This window comes from Sorex araneus, chromosome X (genome assembly GCF_027595985.1).
Source record: "Sorex araneus isolate mSorAra2 chromosome X, mSorAra2.pri, whole genome shotgun sequence".
Lineage (NCBI taxonomy): Eukaryota > Metazoa > Chordata > Mammalia > Eulipotyphla > Soricidae > Sorex > Sorex araneus.
The window spans coordinates 360,318,635-360,340,685 of NC_073313.1; the positions used below are offsets into that span (position 1 = coordinate 360,318,635).

The following is a 22,051-nucleotide window of genomic DNA, read 5'->3' on the forward strand; positions in this document are numbered from 1 at the left end:
TCTGAACATCTTCAGTAATGATCCCTGAGCACAGAGCCAAGAGCGAGCCCTGAGCACTGCCAATTGTGGGTCCCCTTCCCCCAAAAAGGAAGAAGGTAAAGATAAAGGGTTCTCCAGAGGAAGGACAGAGCCCCATGAAATAAAATAAGTAAAAGAAACTGTATACCTCAGTGCAGATTTAACCCATTTTTTTTTTTCTTTTTGGGTCACACCTGGTGATGTTCAGGGGTTACTCCTGGCTCTGTGCTCAGGAAGTTTTCCTGGTCGTGCTCAGGGGACCAAATGGGATGCTGGGTATTAAACCCAGGTCAGCCGCATGCAAGGCAAATGCCCTACCCGCCGTGCTATTGCTCCAGCCACAAACCCATATTTTTTGACTTGGCTTGTTTTGCAGTGGTGGAAGTTGAACCCACGGCAATCCCCAGCACCACATACGGGAGCGCCAGAAGTGACCCCTGAATACAGAGCCAGGAGTAAGCCCTGAGCACTATTCAATGCGCCCCCCGCCAAAAAAAAAAATGGGGGGCCTGCTTAATCTCAGCAATGCATGATTCTCTAAGCACTATCAAGAGTGGCCCCTGCCAGGAATACTCCCATTTTATTCTTAATTTTTTTTTTTATTTTTGGGTCACAATCGGTTGTGCTCAGTGCTTACTCCTGGCTCTATGCTTAGAGATGGCTCCTGGTGGAGCCCTGAGGACCCCATGGAATGTCGTGGATTGAACTCAGGTCTGCTGTGTACAAGGCAAACGCCCTACCCACTAACTTGTCAATCTGGCTCCCTGGTTTTATGCTTGCTTGTTCATTAACTCCAAACTGTAAGTAAAGAAATTGCTCTCTAAATTAGCTTCCTCCGTTGACAAATCATAAAATTTCTGGGTGAGGGAGATAGTACAATGGGTTGGAACACATGTTTTACCAGCAGGTAGCCTGAATTAGATCCTCAGCACTGCATGACCCTCAAAGCACTGCTGGGACAACTCTAAGCAGAGTTTCAAGTCTCAGGTCTCCCCTGAGCAGAGTGTGACATTTTGTTTCTCTTATTTTTGCTTTTGGGTCACACCCTGCAATGCTCAGGGCTTACCTGGATCTGTGCTCAGGGATCATTCCTGGTGGTGCTCATGGAACCATATGCAGTGCCAGGGACTGAACCTGAGGCAGCTGCGTATAAGGGAAGCACCCTATCTGCACCCTTCCTGCTCTCTGACCCCCTAACACTACATCTTTCTTTTGTTTGTTTGAGGTTTGGGGCCACACCCAGCAGTGCTCAGGGCTGACTCCTGGTTCTATGGTTTTTTTTTTTTGGTCACACCCAGCAATGCTCAGGGGTTACTCCTGGCTCTGCACTCGAGAATTACACCTGGTGGTGCTTCAGGGACCATATGGGATGTGAGGGATCAAACCTGGGTTGTCCGCATGCAAGGCAAGTGCCCTACCTGCTATCCTATCTCTCCAGACTTTGAACATTGCATTTTGAAAATGTTTTACATGGGCTGGAGCGATAGCACAGTGGGTAGGGCATTTGCCTTGCACACAACCGACCCTGGTTCGATTCCCAGCAACCCATATGTCCCCCTAGCACTGCCGGGGTAATTCCTGAGTGCAGAGCCAGGAGTAACCCCTGTGCATCGCTGGGTGTGACCCAAAAAGCAAGGAAAAAAAAAAAAGCTTTACAACATCGAATCATGAGCTAATCACATTGATTTTGAGAGGAAAAATCAAATTAATACTGGAGATTTTTTTTTTAAAGAAAAGCTTCATTAGAGAAAAAAAAAAAGGAAAAAGGATTGAACTCTGGGAAGAGAGGCTATTCACTCTGGGCCTTTGGCTTCCTGCCGGTGATTCTATCCTTCTCAATGATGTGGATGATGGCATCGTGGTCCCAGGCATCAAGCAAGGCTCTAGAGAAGGTCTCAAACAGGTGCTCTGGGTCCGTGTTGGGCTCCCAGAGGGAGTGGCACATCCCATATAGTTGTTCGACACAGGGGTCACTGACCATGAAATCATTGACCCTGATGGGGCAGCTGATGAGGTTTAGAGAACAAATGAAGGGCTGAACGATCTCTGGGCTAGCTCGGTGTGCTGGGGGTTGAACCCCTTCTCATATGAGAGGCTGTGAGTGGGCCAAGCTCCAGCTGCTGACACTCATTTCATATCGGCTGTGTCGGACCTTGAGGCGCTGGGCTGCAGTCTGGACATCTATGGCAAGCCAGCCCAGCCGATGTTCAATCGGTCACCATGGAGAAGACACTCTGCCAGTCCATAGTCACCATCTGGATGCCCAAGTGCCTATTGGACAATAGCCACATAATTCTTACAATTTTTGCCCCTAAAGGCCAAGGTAGCTGCTCGATTTTAGGATGTAATAGACATGATTGTGGTGTGCTGGGGGCCCCCCAATTTCTGTCAAGGGACTCTGACCCCTGCTTGCATAATCACTCTGAGACTTTTTTATTTTTAATTTTAGGTCACTCTTGGCTGTGCTCAGAGATCATTCCTGGTGGAGCTCAGGGGACCATATAGGGTGCTGGGGATCTAACCCAGGTTGGCTGTGTGCAAGGCAAACACCTGACTCATTGTATAATCTCTCTAGCCCGAGACTCTTTTTTGGTTTGGTTTTTGGGCCACACCTGGCGGTGTTCAGGGCTCATCCCAGGCTCAGGAACCACGCTTGGTGGGTTCACGGGACACTGGAGGGTTCTGGGGATCAAATCCAAGCCAGTTATGTGTAAAGTAAGTGCCTTACACATCTGTACTATCTCTCTGGCCCCTCAATCAAAATTCTTGGTTTTTTTTTCCTTTTTTCTTTTTTGGGTCACACCCAGTGATGCTCAGGGGTTACTCCTGGCTTTGCACTAAGGAATTACTCCTGGTGGTGCTTGGGGGACCATATGGGATGCTGGGAATCGAACCTGGGTCAGCCATGTGCAAGGCAAATGCCCTACCCGCTGTGCTATCACTCCAGCCCCAGAATTCTTGGTTTTATCTTAAGATGTTCCCAATTGGAGAAAGAATGCTTCATGGCAAAGCAAAGGTAAGTGACAAGTCTGAGAGGAACAATCACACAAACACACTGGAGGTCAAGGCGATGGCTCAGGGGCGGAGCATGGGGAGGCCCTAGTGGCATCTCTGACACCACATAGAGCCCTAAGCACTGGTGTCAGCAATCAGCACACAGAGCCAGAAGAGCCCCGGACGCTGTAAGGTGTCCCCACTCCCCCCCAACAAAACAAAACAACATTGAAAAGAAATTTTGGACACTTCCTTTGAAGTAACAAAGGAAGAGGTGATGGGGAAGGAAGAATATAAGTTTGTAAGAATGGGAAATCGGGGGCTGGAGTGATAGCACAGCGGGTAGGGCGTTTGCCTTGCACGCGGCCGACCCGGGTTCAATCCCCGGCATCCCATATGGTCCCCCAAGCACTGCCAGGAGTAATTCCTGAGTGCAAAACGAGGAGTAACCCCTGAGCATTGCTGGGTGTGACCCAAAAAGCAAAAAAAAAAAAAAAAAAAAAAAAAAGAATGGGAAATCCGGGCCAGGGAGCCCATGGTTTGATTCTGGTACTGCATGGTCCTCGGAGCATTGAGCTAGGCACCCCAGCACCACAGGGTGTGTCCCCTCAAATAAAAGAATGGGAAATATGATTGCCCTAACTGCGTGACTCATTTGAGTGACCTGTTATATACACAAATATTTGGTGGTGGTGGTTGGGTGTGAAAAAGTAACTTTTCTCCTCTCTTCGTGCTATAATTTTGCTTTCCAGATAGATGTCCTGGGGTTTCCCAGTGCTTCTGTGCTGAACCAGCCCACCAGGATGTGCTTTGGAGCTCCAAAACACTCAAGGTATGAGGGCAGGAGTAGAAATAATTAAAAAATTTTTTTTCTTGGTTTGCTTTTTTTGGGGGGCCACACCCGGAGTTGCTCGGGACTTACTCCTGGTTCTGCACCCAGGGATCACTCCCGGAGGTGCTGGGAGGATCATAAGGGGTGCCGGGAATCCAACGCGGGTTCACCGATTGCAAGGCAAGAACAGAGCCGTACCAGGGTTGTATCACTCAGGGCTCCAGGTGTAGGAATATTTAAGCCTCTCAAAGGGAGACAGAAGACCCACAGTTGTAGTCGTAGGGCTGGGAGTATGTATGCATTGCAAGCGGCAGGCCGAGGTTCGATCCCCAGAATCCCCTAAAACCGCCGGTGTGGCCCCAGAATAAATCAACTATATAAACTGTGGGAAGGAAGAGGGAAAAGGAGCTATAAACAAAAGCTGGGCAGAGAGGGCTCGAAGACATGTGCAAACAGTGCAAGGAAGAGGCCGCGTAGGCTGGGCTTGGCTCTCCTAAACTTCAACTCTTCACCCCGGTGGTTCGATTTTGGAGATAGGGAGGGGCCCTGCTTCGTCGGCTTGGAGTTCTGGGCTGGGCCAGATTCCTAAAGGCCTTCGAAGGCCGCCGCCAAGAGCCCCACACCAGCGCTTTTTCTTCGCGGGGAGCCAGTCCTGGCGGGCGCCCAGGTGTCCCTCTGTCCTCTCCTCCAGGAAGGCAGATGACAACCTCCCGCCTGAGTGGCATGGCCACTTTCCCCGTACCCAACGCGCGCTCTCGGCAACGCCAACTCTTTCTGCTCCTCACGTCAACCCTAACGGAGCTCCTCGGTTTCCCGGGTCACGACTGGCCCCCAGGAGGTCTGGCCAAGGATGCAGTTCCTTCCGACACACAGGCTATTCAACGCCCACTTTTTCGCGGGGTTCCAAAGCAACCAGCACGTCAGAACACATGTCCACCCAAGCTCTATCCCTTGCACCCAGGCCGGGGCCGGCAAGCAACGACGAGCGCGAGGCCGAGCATCCCGGGAGTGGCCGAGAGGGCGACTCCGGGCGGGGAGGGGGAAAGGGTGGTCCAGGGGCTACTCCAGCGTACCGCGCCTGCGCAGTCGCCGGGCAGCCCCTCCCCGCGGGGCGGGCCCGGCACGCCGCGCACCCAATCAGGAGGGCCCTGGGAGCGCGCCCGCGGCCTCGCCCTCCCGCGGCCCGCCCACTCCTCGCCGCCGCCGGGCCCGGCGCGCCCCGCCCCGCCCCGCGCCGCCGGCCCCGCCCCCTGGCGCGCGTGCGCAGAGGCGGGCCGCAGGGCGAGGGCGCGAGGGAAGGGCGGGCGTACGTCCTTGCGTGCGTCTCAGGCAGCGCGCACGCCGGCGTGAGAGGGCACGGGGAAAAGGTGGCTCTGGCCGGGGCGTCTCGGCTTCCTGTGGCTATGTAGCTGAGCTCGTCGGCTCGGGGTCCTCCTTCGCCGCCACCGCCGCGTCCTAGCGCCGAGTTGCCGCGCGGCAGCGAGCCGGTCCTCAACGCCCGCCGCGCTCCCCTCGACGGCCGAGCTTGCTCGCCCGCCCGTGGGAGCGTCCCGGCCCGAGCAGCCCTGAGGGGGGAGGGGAGGCCATTTTGTCCCGACCGACTCCCCGGAACCGGGCGGAGCGGCTGGAAAGAGGCTGCGGAGCCGCGGTCGCCGCCCTCGGAGGCACCGGACGCCGCCACGGTCGGGGGCTTGGTCGCCGAGGCCGTTCCGTGGGTCGCCCGCGCCCTCTCGAGCCCCCGTTTTTTTCCCACGCCCGCCGGTGCTCCGGCCCGAGAACGCGCGGCTGAGGAGTTGGCCGTGCGGAGAGACCGCGATCCCTCGGGGCCGGCGGCGGCGGCGAGCGCCCGGAGCCGCTCCTCCCAATGGCGAAGAAGACGTACGACCTGCTTTTCAAGCTGCTCCTGATCGGGGACTCGGGAGTGGGCAAGACCTGCGTCCTGTTTCGCTTCTCGGACGATGCCTTCAACACCACCTTCATCTCCACCATAGGTGAGCCCGGCGGGAGGCGGGTGCGGGCCCGTGGGGGGGCGGCCGGCTGGCGCGCCCGCCCCAGACGTCTTGCTCGCCGTCGTGCTCGTCGCCTTTGTTCCCCGGGATCCCCGGGCCCGGCCCCAGCCCCGACTGGCTGCGGGGGCCCGGCCTCGAGCGCCCCGGGGCGGGGTCTCCCCAGCCTTCCCATCCGGTCTCCGGCGCTCGAGCCTCCCCCTGCCCGGCGCCCGCCGCAGCCGCCCCGCAAGAAGCCCCCCGTGCTTCCCCGGTGCCGTCGCGCTGGCCGTGCCCGTGGCAGGGGGGTGGCCCTGCCCGAGGGAGGTCGGTATTTGCCCGGGATGCACTGGGGGAAGGCGGGGGACGCCGATGGGCATCGAAGCGCTCGGAGTCGCCTGTTTTTTTTTTTTTGGGCGGAGGGGCCAGGCCTGAATCGAGAGACTCGAAGGCGAGGAAGGAGATTCCATATGGTCGACACTTGGGGCTCTCTGGAGGGCTGGTGTGAGGAATAATTAAGGCAAATTAGAGGGGAAAAGTGAGTTGCCCCGCTGTTGACTAAGCCCATGGATGTGTCAAACCGTCGGCGGCTCCGGGTGCAGGAGGTGGAACTCGGTGGCCTGTGGCCCTCCGGCGTGTTTCGGGCAGCCCCATCCTTCCCTGCCCCCCCACCCACGGGCGTCTCCGGGGCGATCCGTGTGTGTCCCCGAGCCCGGGAGAACGTGCAGTTCCCCCCCTGTCCCCCCCATTTTTTTTTACTTGCTGCTGTAGTTTACGGGAAAGCGCCGTGCCTCTCGGAGCCCGGGGACGGCTCATGCACTTTTACCTCCTGTTTCGGAATTGCTTACTCTGGGAATTAGGAGCCAGAGAGTGACCTTTTTTTTTTTCATTGTTTTTCTTTTCGGAGAGGGAAGGGGGCCTCAGGAAAGTCCCCTTTGACTCTGATTAGAAATTTCAGGGACTCGAACATTGATGATGTGCCAAGAATTGTGTGTAAAAGCCATTCCCCAACCCCCACCCTCAGTTTCAGGGACACCCTTTGCCTCTGTCATTTGGAATTTAGCAAGCAGTATTGGGGCCGTGCAGTGCAAGTGTAACTTGTTCATAAGGAAGCAGCTGCTGTTGTCTTTGCGCTTTGGATGGGCAGAATTCAGCTATAAAATTAGCAGTTTTTAGCATTGGTGAAATTTCACATTGATTTGGGTTTCTTAGGATAAATCTTCTGATACATAGCTGCTTAACCACAGCTATGTAATTCATTCTCATGACGTTAGATTAAAATGAAGCTAGACAGGCGATCATTTCAAGTAGATTTTGATTTTCTCCCTTTTGGGGTGGAGGTAGGTGTTGTATCCTTAATCATCATTTTCAGAGTCTTTCTATTTTAGTTTCTTCACATGGCATACATTTTTTTAAACTTTAAACTTTTTTTCTGCCTGTGGGTTAACACTTCCTACAATCAGGTTTACTTTCATTACTGCACTTTTAAGCTGTCTAGTTGGGTGGGTCAGATGGTTAGATAGTTCAGCAAATATTTATTGAGCATCTTTTGCTAGGCACTGTTTTAGGCCCTGGGATAGGTTAGCAGTGACCACACTGGGAGACCCTGGGAAGCTATCTTTTGAGGACAATCACCGGAGAGTGGAAAGTGCCTTAAGAGGAGGGGTAAGCCTAGGGTAGACAGGTTACTAGCTTACATCATGGGGAGTTTGACTAGATTTGCATGGAGATGAAATCTTAGAAGCTTGAAGGGCAAATAGGAATTGGATCAGGGGTGGGAGATAGTGCAGCAGGTAGGGCCTGTGCAAGACAGCTGGGTTCGATCCTCAGTACCCCATAAGGTTCACCGAGCATCCTCAGGAATGATTCCTGAGTTCAGAGCAAGGAGTAACAGCTGAGTATTTTCAGGTGTGCTCCCTTTGCTCCCCCCACCCCCAAAAGGAATTGGCTCAGAGTGGCCCTGGAAAAGGAACCGTAAAACAAGGAGTAAGACCAGAAGTTTATTCGTGTGGTAGCTTTAATTTGCCAGTGAGGAAGATGGAAGTGGAGGATAGGAGGCAAAAAGCATTCATAATGCAAATTCACTGTTGTCTTTTTGTAATGGTCGGTGCCCAGTGCTGTAAGATATTGCCATAGTCTCCCTTTACTTGGGAAAACGTATGGTGGTTTGGAATTCTGATTCTACCAGTTACTGGTTGTGGGACTTTAGCAAGTTACTTAACCTCTCTGTCTGCTCCATTTTCTTCTTTACATAGTGTAGCGATAGTTACTAGCATATAGGGTAATTGTGAGGATTTTATGGGTCAGCAAGAGTAAACACTTAGTGTTTTAAGTGCCAGAATAGTGTAAGAGCATATGAGCTCTATACAGACCATCACCCTTTTGCTTCGGAGGTTCGTCTGAGCTTTATGAATTGAATGCCCTGAACACAGTGGTCCTCCAAATGTTTGTTAGTGCTCTGCTCTGCTAAACAGCTTCACTTGAACTTCTGAAACTACTGAAACGACTGAAACGACTTCTTTTTTTTGTCAAACCTAGCGATGCTAAGGGGTGACTCCTGGCTCTGCACTCAGGAATTACTCCTGGCAGTGCTCGGGGGACCATATGGAATGCTGGGAATTGAACCCTGGTTGGCCGAGTGCAAGGCAAACGCATACCACTATGCTATTGTTCCAGCCCAGAAACTACTTATTTTTATATATTAAATAAAACTTTTTTTTTTCCTTTTAAAATGTGCACCCAACTCAGTGCTTACTCTTGACTGTGCCCAGGGGTCATGCTTGGCAATTCTCCAGGGACTATACAGGGTGATGGGGATGGAACCACAATGGGCTGTTTATAAAGCAAGCTCCAAAATCCCCAGTTCTAACTCACCCGGCTTTTTTTTTTTTAATCCAGTGCATTCTCTAATTATGGATAAAAGTGAAATTTGAGTTATCACCCGATTTTTAAAACCTCTTGAGGTTTGAATAGAAGTAGTTACCTTGCAAGGGTTCCGAAAGGCCAAATTTGCTTGTAATTTGGCTTACCCTCATTTCAGGCATAATCATTTTTGGTGCTTATTGGTTATTCTTGGAAGAATTTTTATAGGCTATGGTGGTTACTAGCAGTACTCATAGAAGCTGTATTTAAAGTTTTCTGCATACTTTTAGTTCCCATATGTATCTGTGGCAGAACACAAGTTTGAACCACCGGCACCACTCGGTGTGGCCTTCAGGCTTCCGAGTACTGCCTGGCTGGCTCTGGTGGTCCTTGGAGCCAGTAGGGGTACCTCCACATCCTCCGGCTTTAGATCTGAACTGTTCAGGAGTGATCCCTGAACCCTCTTAGCATTGCTTGTGTGGAACCTCCTAAAAAATACATCATGTAGAGATGCAAAAAGAAATTAGTGGTATATTCTACACTCCCTAATCTCAAAGTGAACCCAAGGACATTAGACTAGTGTTAGCTGCTCAAGGGCAGAGATCTTGTCTTTTTTCTCTTTCTGAGACTAAGCACCTCTGGGTCTGTGATAGGAATGAAGGCAGGCACACAGCTAGACCCAGGTGACATATATAGTCCAGAACCTTGAAAGTAGAATGGGAGTCGTGCCCCCCACCCTCTTTTTTCTTTTCTACCTACTTTCTGAGTACTACATATACAGAATAGATTATGATTGGATTTTATTGAAGATTCTTAGCTGTTCAGCAGTGGGATAATTTTGGAATATGTGTCTTGGAAATACAAAGACTGAACTATTTTGCTAAAAAAAAAGTTACTGATTTTTGGATGAGATCATGTCAACAGTTGATTTGACCACATGCTCTTTGCAGTATGAGTTTATTTTATTGAAAATAAAATTGAAAATAATCTCGAAACTTACCCTTTTTGGGGAGAGAGGGCGCACCTGGCAGTGCTCAGGGACTTTTCCTGGTTTGTTGCTGGGATATCCCTCCTGGTGGTGCCCAGGACACCTCATGGCTCCAGGAATGGCACTCTGTCCTCTTTCTCATGCAGAGCTTGTGCCCCTCCCCTTTAGGCTGTCTTCTCAGCCCATTATTACCTTTGAGTGATACTGTAGTTATGTGGATTTTTTTCAAAGCCAGAATTTTGAGTGAGCTATTTTCTGAATGTGCTATCATCCGGTGGTGGTAATCCTCCCCCTACCCCAGACTTGATGTTTTCCATAGGGAATATTTTACATTAGGAAAAGGAGCCTGCTCCATGTAAGCAATGAAATTGATAAAAGCTTTTGTTTCTGAGAGCTGTATCTTGAATGCACCCCTTTTGTTATTTTTCTGAGTGGTTTTGGAGATGAGAACTGGTTGATTACATTGAACTTGAGTTCATTTTACATGGAGAAGCTGCTTTTTAAAGAAATGAGCAAAACTGTCACCATAATAAATTTGTCTGGACTTTGCTCTGATACACACTCAGTACACATTCATGCAGCAGGAATGCCAGAGTGTTTAAGAATTTCTTTCATTTGAAATCATTTTTAGGATTAAGAACTGGTTAGAGATGTAACTCAGTAATTGACTATTCTCTTGCATATATGTCTCTGTTTGATTCCTATCACCACAAACAACAATAAACAAATACGAGTCTGACATTTTCTCAGAGAAGATCTCCAAATGGTCAGTAAGCACATGAGGAGACCTCAACATCACTACTCAGTAGGAAACTGTTTCTCAGGAGCACTGTGAAATGTTAACTCATGCTCATTAAGATGCCTTACCGAAACCACTCAGACAGTAACAAATGTTAGTGTAGACTGAGAAATTGGTGCCCTTGGTGCAATGCTAGTGAAAATAGTTTGATTTATTTCGGTTTGGGGTTATACCCAGCGATGCTTAGGAGTTACTCCTGACTCTGCACGTGGGATTTACTCCTGGCGGTGTGTGGGGGACTGTATGGGATACTGGGGATTGACCCCAGGTTGTTCGTGGGCAAGGCAAGTGCCTTACAAGCTGTACTATCTCTCTGGCTCTGATGATACTTTAAAAAATTAAATAGCTCTGGAGGCTGGGGCTCTGGGTTCATCTCTGTGATCAGGTGGTCTGTAAGTACTACCAGGTATAGACAAAAAAACTAAAAAAAAAAAAAGTAAAATAAATAGCCACTATATTATTTAGGAGTTCTACGTTTAGAGCAAAAGAATTTAAAACGGTGATTCAGACTGGTAATTGTGTGCAAAACTAACAGCTAACAGCTTTATTCACAGCCCAAAGGTAAAAACACTTCAGATGTACATATAGGGATGAGTAAATAAACAAAATGTAATACATACATGAAGTGGAGTATCATTCAGCCTTAAGAAGGAGGGGCTGGAGCCATAGTACATCGGGTAGGGTGTTTGCCTTGCATGTGGCCGACCCGGGTTCGTTTCCTAGCATCCCATATGGTCCCCCAAGCACTGCCAGGAGTAATTGTTGAGTGCAAAGCCAGGACTAACCCCTGTGCATCGCTGGGTGTGATCCCAGAAGCAAAAGGAAGGAATGAAGTTTCTGTATATGCTACACAGTGAAACAGGTCACACACAAAGGATAAATACTGTATGCAGTCACTTTTATAGGATACCAAATAGGCAGATTTATAGAGAATAGTAGTTATCACGGCATGTCAGTTACTGTTCATTTTTTGGAAACTGAAGAAAGTGGAGTTGGAAAATGTTGACTGTTGCATAAAAATGTTCTTTTGGGATAAAGGTGCATGCAAGGCCCACCCTGATAAGATCCCTGGGTGTAGCCCTGAAGACCTGTCACCCTGTCACCCCTACGCCACCCCTCCCCCCCGGAGAAAAAAACAAGTTGTAAATGTTTATGGCCACTGAATTATATATTTATTTGTTTGTTTGTTTGTTTTCTATTTTCATTTTTCTAGGTTTCCCCCCAGCCCAGTCCTCAGCCCTGGCCCAGCCCCTCCTGCCATGCCCGCCTCCCACCCACACACACACACCTGACATGCCAAGGACTATTCTGGGCTCTGTGTTCAGTGGTCATTCCTGACAGTGCTAGAGGAGGACCATTTATGGGATTGAACCAGAGTCCTCATTTGTAAGGCAGGTGCCTTAACCTTTGTACTATCTTTCTGGCCCCAGAATTTCTGTGGGGGTTTGGGACCATACCCCAGGGGTAATCCTGGTAGTACTTGGGGACCATATGTGGTACTGGGGATTGAACCAGGATTGGCTATGTAGGGCAAGTGTTTTTCCCTTGGTATATTATAGTTTTTGTGCTTAGGGATCACTCCCGGTGGGCTCAGGGTCCATATGGGGTGCCAGGACAAATAGTGCCCACTGTACTATCTCTTACTCCGCAAAATGATATTTTTGAAGAACTAGCCACTGATAATAAAATGCTTAATTTCTAGTTATGACCCCAGAAATAGAGCGTCCAAGATAGTAAAATACTTGAAAATGGAAAATCATTTTTCAGAGACCCAAGAAGTACAACATATCAAAATCAGAATTGAGGACAGTGTTGGTTTGTTTCTTTCAATCAATAGCAATGTGTCGGCTGACTTTTTTTTTTTTGCCTTTTGGGTCACACCTGGCGATGCACAGGGGTTACTCCTGGCTCTGCACTCAGGAATTACCCCTGGCGGTGCTCAGGGGACCATATGGGATGCTGGGAATCAAACCCGGGTCGGCCGTGTGCAAGGCAAACGCCCTACCCGCTGTGCTATTGCTCCAGCCCCCTCGACTGACTTCTTTACTTGAAATCTTTACTAAGGCTGACCTGGGTTCGATTCCTCCATCCCTCTCAGAGAGACCGGCAAGCTACTGAGAGTATTCTGCCCGCACAGCAGAGCCTGGCAAGTTACCCGTGGCATATTCAATATGCCAAAAACAGTAACAAGTCTCACAATGGAGATGTTACTGGTGCCTGCTTGAGCAAATCTATGAACAACAGGATGACAGTGCTACTAAGGCAGTGGTGGATTCACTTGCAGTTAAAAAAGATAATACAGAGGGATCCTTTGTTTTTCCCATTGTAACATTCTGTAAAACTACACTATAGTGCTACAGTCAGGATATTGACATCTGGTGAAGTATACCAAATTTATTAGCATTTCCCAGTTTTTACTTATGCTAATTTCTGTGTGTATTAAATTCCGTCCAGTGTTAGCACTTGTATAGGGTCAGTATCTACCACCAGTCAATATATTGAACAAGGGACAAGGAAATCGGGTTCCTTTATAGCTGTACCCTTTTCCTCTTCCCCCCATCTTTCCATTTATAACATTTTGTCATTTCATGAATACTGTAGAAGTGGAATCATACAGAATGTAACTTTTTGGATTAACTTTGGTTAGCATAATTCCCTGAATATTCATCAGTATTGAGCGTATCTTTGTGTATAAGTTGTGTACAGTTCTGTTTATGCATTCGGCAGTTAGTGAAACCATTCACCCATTGAGAATCATCTCTCGATTCATTTCAGCATGTGGCCATTACAAGTAAAGCTGCTATGAGTATTTGTCTGCAGGTTTTTGTATGACGCTTTTATTTCTCTGGGATGCGAGCCCAATAGTATAATTACTGGGTCATACAATAATCGCATATTTAGTTTATAAGAAAATACTGAACTGTTAACAGAGCAACTATGATTTTATATCCAGCAAATAGAGAAGTGCTCCAGTTTCTGTGTCCTCACCAGTATTCGATGGTGGTATTGTCCTTTCAGCCAAGTGTGCAGTGGTAATCTTAGAGTGATTTTTTTTTTTTTCCAGTCTTGGTGCTGAGTACGTAGGGCCTCAGACTTTGGAGACTTGCACTTTGCAACTGACTTACATCCCCAGACTTGTATTTTGATTTTGCATTTCCCTAATGCAGAAGTGTTAAAAATCTTTTTATGTGACTTAGTATCTGTATATCCTCCATTGAAATGTCTGTTAATGTTCGTTGTGCGTTTTATAGTTGGATTGTTGCGTTTTGAGAGTTTTTGTAGATTTTCATGAGCTGAGTTCTCGGCTGTGATTTGTGACTTGCAGATATTTATCTCTGTAGTTTGTCTTGTTTTCTGGGCTTCCGCAGCAAAAATCTTACTTTTTGATAAGGTCATTATTTCTCTTTCCATTTTTTGAGAATACTTTTTCCCACAAATGTCTTGTGAGAATTTTATAGAGTGTAAAATTAATTATTAGTAAAATAGAAAAGAACATTTTTGAGAAGGGTTGCGTGGCCTACACTGGACAGGACCCAGGAGCTATTCTTGGTGCTGGGGATTGAATTGGGCCTTCCTCATGTAGACCATGTACTTAATAGTTCACTGCTCAGTTTGGCCCTGACAGCACCATTTGTTTTGTTTTGTGGCCATACCCAGAGGTGCTCGAGTGTCCTACTGGCTCTGTGTTCAGGGATCATTCCTGGTGTGTTTGGTTGGGGTCCATGTGGGGTGCTGAGATCGAACCTGGGTTAGTCTCATGGGACGTGAGAATCCTACCCGTTGTAAAATCTCTCCTGCCCAATAACACCTTTTTAAAAAACAACACGCATAACATTTTCCAATTGCCTTTTTAGGAAGCTAGACATTTTAAGCATTACAAGGAAAGTCAGAAGGAAAAACAACTTCAGTACTAAATGTGACTTCAAAGCGAATGTCTCTCAGGTCATATAAAAATGCAAGAAAGAATAGCTTCAGTTCAGATTTTCTTTTAAAGACATGTTATCTGTATATTATAGTAAATACTGGGAATTATATCCCTTCTACTAAATAAAAAGTGATTCTAGATTTGTTCGTCCAGTTAATTTGATAGACACTAAGAAAATATTTTTAAGCAATTAAAAAGCCTGGGAATATTAATTTTGTTTTGTTTTTGGGCTTTTGGGCCATTACCCAACAATGCTTGGAAGCAGTTCCTGGCTCTGTGCTCAGGGACTGTCTGTAGAACCAAGGATCAAACCAGGGTCACACCCAGAGCAAGTGCCTTAAATCCAGTACTCTCTCTGGCCTTGAAATTTTAATTTTTGTAGATTGTGCTTTTTGGGGTCTTTTTGGTTTTTATTTTTATTTTTTTTAGGAAATATGAGAGGAGAGAGTTCTGTAAGAAAGAGAAATTAGGCAGCTGGGATGCTATTAACTCTTGACTGGGTGTGCATGTACATTTATGTGTGTGCTTTTATGCATGTGTACGTGGCTGGTGATGGAACCCAGAGTGCTCACATGTAGGTAAGGGATCTGCCACAGAGCCAGATTCCAGATCTAAGCTTTTAGTGTCTCAGGACTTGTCTAGGGGCTGGAGCGGTAGCACAGCAGTTGGGCGTTCGCCTTTCACGCGGCTGACCCGAGTTCGATTCCTCTGCCCCTCTCGGAGAGCCCAGCAAGCTACCAAGAGTATTGAGCCCTCGCAGCAGAGCCTGGCAAGCTACTCTTGCGTATTGGATATGCCAAAAACAGTAACAATAAGTCTCTCAATGAGAGACGTTACTGGTGCCCGCTCGAACAAATCGATGAGCAACGGGATGACAGTGACAGTGACAATGAGGACTTGTCTAGGGCCTGAACAATAGTACAGCATTCCCAGAACCTGCCAGGAATGATCCCTGAGCTCAGAGCCAGGAGTAACCCCTGAGCACTACGAAGCATGACCCCAAAACAAAAAACAAAATCAAACGAAAGACTTGCCTACTTCTAGCTTCCAAAAATTTTCTTTCGTATTACTTCTTAATATTTTCAATATGAACTTGACATTAATTATTTTTGTTTGAGGTACAAAATGATTTAGTTGCTTTAGTACTGTTCATTGAATGTGTAGACTTTTAAAAAACAAATGAAAACATATTTAATTAACTCTTTGATAATCCAAGCTCCCTTTTTCCTTCAGTTTTTTTCATATTTTGTCTTTATTTTTTTATAATTTTTTAATTTTAAAAGCAGTTCACAATATTTCATTACATTTAATATTCAAACACCAATCCCACTACCATCACATCTTCCCACCACCGTATTTCAGGTGTTTTCATCCCGAACCCCAATCCCTGCTCCAATGCAGAACCAAAATAATATATTTTAGTATTATTTGTTATGAAAACCCCCTAAAAATGCTACAAAAAAAGTATCTTTAGAGGAAAGATGGTAAAGATTGTTGTATTTCACCCAGGGGCCATTAAGCCCTTCTATAAATCACTAAAATGTTAGAGGTTGAGCCTTGTGTGCTTTTATGTATATATCTATAAAAAAATATTTTCCTCTAAGATTGGTTGCCTCCTACTTTGAACTTGATCAAATATGGTGCGGTGTCTGGGGCTGGAGTGATAGCACAGGGTAGGGTGTTTGCCTTGCATGCGGCCTACCTGGGTTCGATTCCCAGCATCCCATATGGTCCCTGAGCACCGCCAGGAGTAATTCCTGAGTGCAGAGCCAGCAGTAACCCCGGTGCGTTGCTGGGTGTGACCCAAGAAGCAAAAAAGAAAAGAAAAAAAAATACGCTTCGGTGTTCTTGGAGTCTTAGTAGGGTATGTGGTATGAAGTGTCGCGCAGCTGCAAATGTGGCCTCGAGGTTAGAATGTGTAGACATTTAAACAATTATAAGTCCTATAGTCAGGCGATTCAGATGTTCCAAAGGGTTTAGAGATTCTTCATGAACCGGTAGGAGTGAAAGTCGATTTAGTTTCCGACTTGGGGGGCCGTGTCTGGCAGTGCTCAGGGATTACCCCTGAAGGTCACTCCTGGGGTACTATGCAAAGTGCTAGGGATGCACACAAGGCAAGCATCTTCACCCTGGTACTCTCTCTTTGGGCCCTAACAATTGACCTCTATTTCCCCATGGGGGCGGGCAGGAGGGATGCCCAGACCCTGCTGTGTTCAGGGCCATGTGCAGTGCTAGGAATTAAACCCAGGTCACAGTGGATAGTGCCTTATCCACTGTCTCCCCAGCTCTTACATGTCTGACTGTTGTGGTCTGACTTTGGAGAGAGGGGTTCAGAAAGTTCTTTTTCTGTTATCTTAGTGGAATTTGAAGTAATTTTTGATTCCATGTGTTTTGACTTTTTAGCTCAATCCAATACAGTGAGGTATGAATGACATTTTTACTGCTAGCTTTAAAATTTTTGATTGAGTCAGGTGAATATGGTTGAGAGTCAGTAATTGTACTGTTGTTTGGAATTGTGTTATTGTAAAAGAAACACAATTTAGATGTATATTCTTGGTTGTTTTTGTTGTTTTTTTGGGGCCACACCTAGCAGTGCTCAGGGTTTACTCCAGGTTCTGCACTCAGGGGTTATTCCTGATGTGCTCAAGGGACCAAACCCTGGTCAATTGCAAGGCAAATGTGCTTCCTGCTGTATACTGCTCTGGCCTCTAGATATATATATATCTTTTGGAGGGGGTTCACATCTGGTGATGCTCAGAAGTTACTCCTGACTCTGTGTGCAAGAATCACTTTTTCTGGTGTGCTTGCGGGACCATATGGGATGCTGGGGATCAAACCGAGGCCTGCTGTGTGCAAGGCAAATGTCCAAACCTGCTGTACTACCGCTCCGGCCCTTAGGTATAATTTTTTTTTCCTGTTTGGGTCACACCCGGCATTGTACAGGGGTTACTCTTGGCTCTGCACTCAGGAATCACTCCTGGCGGCTCTCAGGGGACCATATGGAATGCTGGGATTTGAACCCGGGTCGGCCTCGTGCAAGGCAAACGCCCCACCCCACCGCTGTGCTATCGCTTCCAGCCCCCTTAACTGATATATTTGCTTAGGTTAAAAAGCAGTAGTTTGCCTTTTCAGCAAAGTATCAACAAAGTATGACTAGTCAAATTTCAGTCTTATACTCTAATGTATATTTTTATGGTATACTGAAGAACAAATGATTCAGCAAATTTATAATCTGTCAGAGGATTGCAGAGGGTCCCATATATTAGAGCATTTGGCATTGAATGATAAGGTATCTTACTCTAGACATTTGCGAGTTTTAAATATCTTAGTAAACATTTGTCTTTATGGACTATGAATATTGAATTATTCTACCTCTGAACATTGTTAGTTTTTTAAATGACTTGTCCCCTTAAGTTAGGGACTGATTAATAAATGTATATTAAAAATATTCAGTCTTTTTGCATATGTCTATTTTGGTAGACAGAGACCTATAACTTATAATCTATTGGCAGGAATGCTAGGGGAAATAAATATAATATCAAAATGATTTCTCAGAGGTTAATTTTTTTTCTTGGCATACCTGGTAGTGTTCAGGGCTTACTCCTAGTTCTGTGCCCAGGGATCACTCCTGCTGGGCTTGGGTGACCATGTGGAGTGTTGGGGATCAAACCCGAGTCGTGCACATAAAGTCAAGTCCCTTATCCACTGTACTATCATTCCAGCTCTTCGGATTTTATTCTGTAAACATATTTCATTTTGTTTTTTTGGGTCACACCCAGCAGTGCTCATGGCTTGCTTCTGACTCTGCGCTCAGGGATCACTCTCATGGTAAGACTCAGGAAACCATCTGCGGTCCCAGGGATCAAACCTGGTGAGCTGTGTGCAAGGCAAATGCCCTACCACTGTGCTACTGCTCCAGCCCCTGGGAACTGTTCTACATAAAGCTTAAAGTTTGGACTATAGTGAATTCCCTATATTCTTCTTCTAGATTAGAGGACAGTTGACAGTTTACCAGTGTTATTTTATTGGCTGCATTCATTTTTATGACTCTTAAAGAGAGTTAAGCATTTATTTTGGTTTTGGGAACACACTTGGCAGTGCCCAGGGCTTACTCCTGGCTCTGCCTGTGTTCTGGGACACTCCTGGCTGGATTCAGGGGACCATGTGTGGTGCTGGCCAACTCACCTGGGTCCTCCATGTGCAAGAGAAGCACTCTGTCCACTATTACTTTTGCTCTGACCCAAGAGAGTTAATTCTGTTTGATACCGTAGAAGGTCAAGTGGTAAGTCTTTAAATTTGCTGTCTGTTAAAAACTAAAAATGCTGTACAATTAATTGGCTAGATCCCCTTTATAAGTGCAGTGATGTAGCAGGGAGTAGTGAGCTTTCATCCATTTATTTTTCCTTTTCCTTTTCCCTTGGCTGCTGCTGCTATTGGGGTGATGGGGTTGCACATCCCTGTGCGTGCGCACGCATGGAGACACTCCCACACCCTCTGTGGTACTCAGACACTTGTAGCTTTGGTGCTCACAGGGATTTGTAGGTTAGGGTGCAGTGCTGCACATGGCTATTTTTTCGGGGCTCACTTTCTTAGTTGAGGCACATAAGTTGTGGTTGTGCTTGCTAGAGGTCGTAACTTTGTATTTCTGTTTTGGGGCCACACCTGGCAATTTTCAGGGCTTAGTCCAGCAGTGCTTAGGGGGCCATGTGGGGTGCTAGAAATCGAACCCAGGTTGGCTGCATGCAAGACAAACACCCTCCCCGCTGTACTATCACTCCAGTTCTCCAGTTCCAGATTGCACTTTTTTTTTTCTCTTTGGGTTATACCTGGCTATGCACAGGGGTTACTCCTGGCTCTGCTCTCAGGAATTACCCCTTGTGGTGCTCAGGGGACCATATGGGGTGCTGGGAATGAACATGGGTCGGCCACGTGCAAGGCAAACACCCTACCCACTGTGCTATTGCTCCAGCCCCCAGGTTGCACTTTCTGGCTGTGGCATTCAAATCCTTTTAAAAACTTGTTTGGGGGCCACACCTAGCAGTGCTCAGGACTTAAGCCTGACAGCTCAGGAATCGCTCCTGGTGGTGCCAGGGTCAGCTGCATGCAAGACAAGCGTCCTACCTCCTATATTGTCTCTCTGGCCTTGCACCTTTTTATGTTGCTCACTCAAACCTGGCTGTAGAGCAGATGGAAATCACTTGCAGTGTTTGGGGTCACAGACAGCAGAGCTGCATGGTTCAGATGGCAAAACTGCCTGCACTGCATTTGGCTCACATGGCACATGTGTTCAGGGATCTAATCAGGGCTGTGGTGCAGGGCAAGTGCTTAACCCACTGCCTTGCAAGCAGCCAACCTCCTTTCAATTCGAGGCACTCTATATGGTCCTCGAACCCCACCAGGAGTAATCCCTGAGCACAGGTGTGGCCCCCACCCCCAAAGAGAAGCTATATTTGTGTGTAGCTTCCAATTCTGTTTTAAATACAGGGCATTCTAAACTCTCCTGGCTTTTTTGGCAGGGAAGAGTGAATTTGGTGGGGAAAGCCAACAGTGTTTTTGTGCTATTTACTCCCAGCTCTGTGCTCCAGGGGCCAGGTGATGCTGGGGATTACACTCAGGCCTCCTTCATGCGGTGGTTCAATAGCTCCCCTGGAACAATCCCAGCGGAGGCCCTCCCCCAGGGCTTGAGATCTCTCACTGTGGGAAACATATGCTATGGGATATCTAGGTCAGTATATCCACTGGGCATTTGTTTATCGTCCAGGGACACAAAGAGTAGAACCCAGTCTGGAGAAGTAGGCTTCAGTGGGTATGAAGTAAGGAGAGGAAAGGTCTCCGAGGTACTGTCAAAGTGAAGAACTGTTACTGAGTGCTTCATGCTGTAGCATCAACCAGCTTTTATGTTTTTTTGCTAATATACAAAATCTGAGAAATACACAGAAAATGTATTCTAAAGTTTATAAGATTTACAAAAGCTGCAAGTGACCCTGAGCACGGTATTGGGAAGTAACTCCTTGTGAATAGTGAAACAGGCCTGAGCGAAAGTACAGCGATTAGGATGCTTGCCTTGTGTGCAGCTGATGCAGGTTTGATCCCTGGTATCCCATATTGTCCTCCGAGCTCCTCCAGGAGTGATGCTTGAGCACAGAGTCAGGAGTAAACCCTGAGCACAACCATGTGTCGCCTCAAAACAAAGACAAAAAACTGTCAAAAAAAAAAACAAAAACCCAGACTGGAGCCATAGCACAGAGGGTAGAACATTTGCCTTGCATGTGGCAAACCCGGGTTCAATTCCCAGCATCCCATATGGTCCCCGGAGTACTGCCAGGATAATTCTTGGGTGCATGAGCCAGGGGTAAACCCTGTGCATTGCCAGGTGTGACCCCAAAAGCAAAAAAAAAATACTTATAAGAACCCCACCTCTGAGTACATTGGGACTGAGATCGTTATGGCTAATCAAAAAATAAATTCCCACATAGGAATGCCACCTTGAATGTATGTCCCAAAGAATTGAAGGTGGGGTGTCAGAGATACATACACACCAGCGCTCATAGCAGTGCTGGTCATAATACCTGGGAGGTAAAAGGAAACCAAATGCCCATTTGTGGTAATCAGGAATGGGGACGAGGAGCAGAGGCGAGCTGTGTAAAGTATATAGTGTTTCAGTCTGGCAAGATGAAAAAGTTCTGAGGAGCTGTTGCATAAGCTTTGTGAATACGCTTACCATTACAGAGTTGTGTACTTGACGATGGTGGAGGCGGTGCACTTTGGTATATGCTGTTTTATGAGGGTGGAAAGCAGTTGTTCTACCTCAGTTGGAGTAGCGTGACATACGTAATTCAGGCCATGCCACTGTGGTCACTTTCTAAACACACTTAATATTCATGGTTGAAATTGGAATCACGGTGCCAAAATTTCCCAGATCTTCCTTACTGGAAAGAGTTTGAGGAAGCTTGTTTGGATTCAGAGTTTGTAAGTGTATGTGAATGCCAAGAGTTTTCTAATGTGGAAGGAAAAAAAGCGAGAGGAATTATTTATTGAGCACCTGTGGGGTTGTGTCCCTGACACCGAGTGTTGTTTTTCTTTTTCTTAAACTGTACCCAGTGTTTCTTAGTGCTGCTCCCTGCACAGTACTCAGGAGATCCTGCCTGATCAGGAACCAGCTCAGAGCTCCAGTATGTGTTTCCAGCCCCTTGAGTTATCTTCCTCCCCCCCCCACCCCGTGAGAAGTGTTACTGTGTATAGCATTATTTCAGTTTATTCTCTTAGTAATCCTTGGAGAAAACTTGTGTATGCCTAGTTTTTTGAGGTTGTGCTTGAGGGCTTTGCCCAGCCCAGTGCCATGGGGGACCATGTGATTCCAGGAATTGGACCTGGGCCTCCTGCATGTAAAGTATTTCTCTTGCACTCGCTCTCTCTGGCCTGGAATCCCTGTCCTCCTGTCCCCTCCTTCCCTGGTGCTGAAATACAGTCCAGGTCTTGTGATGCAAGGCAAGTGCTCTACCACCGAGTCATAGCCAGGGCTGACGCATGAACAGAGCCAGGCCCAGCTCCTCTGTGCTCAGGGTTCGCACCTGGCTGTTTTCGGGAAGGCCAGAACTCCCGCTTCCCTCCCCCCTTCCTTTCCTTCCATGTTTTTAGTACACTCCTG

At 47.3% G+C, this 22,051-nt stretch overlaps 1 protein-coding gene across 1 annotated transcript in view; it reads left to right on the forward strand.

Moving 5' to 3' along the window:
• The first annotated feature begins 5,135 nt into the window (after positions 1-5,135).
• The window catches only part of RAB10 (RAB10, member RAS oncogene family), a 70,913-nt gene continuing 53,997 nt past the window's right edge, over positions 5,136-22,051 (forward strand). Inside the window, exon 1 of the mRNA XM_055121734.1 lies at positions 5,136-5,835. Within this exon, the coding sequence (XP_054977709.1) occupies positions 5,709-5,835 (127 nt within the window). The 5' untranslated portion in view covers positions 5,136-5,708. The remainder of the gene's footprint in view (positions 5,836-22,051) is intronic.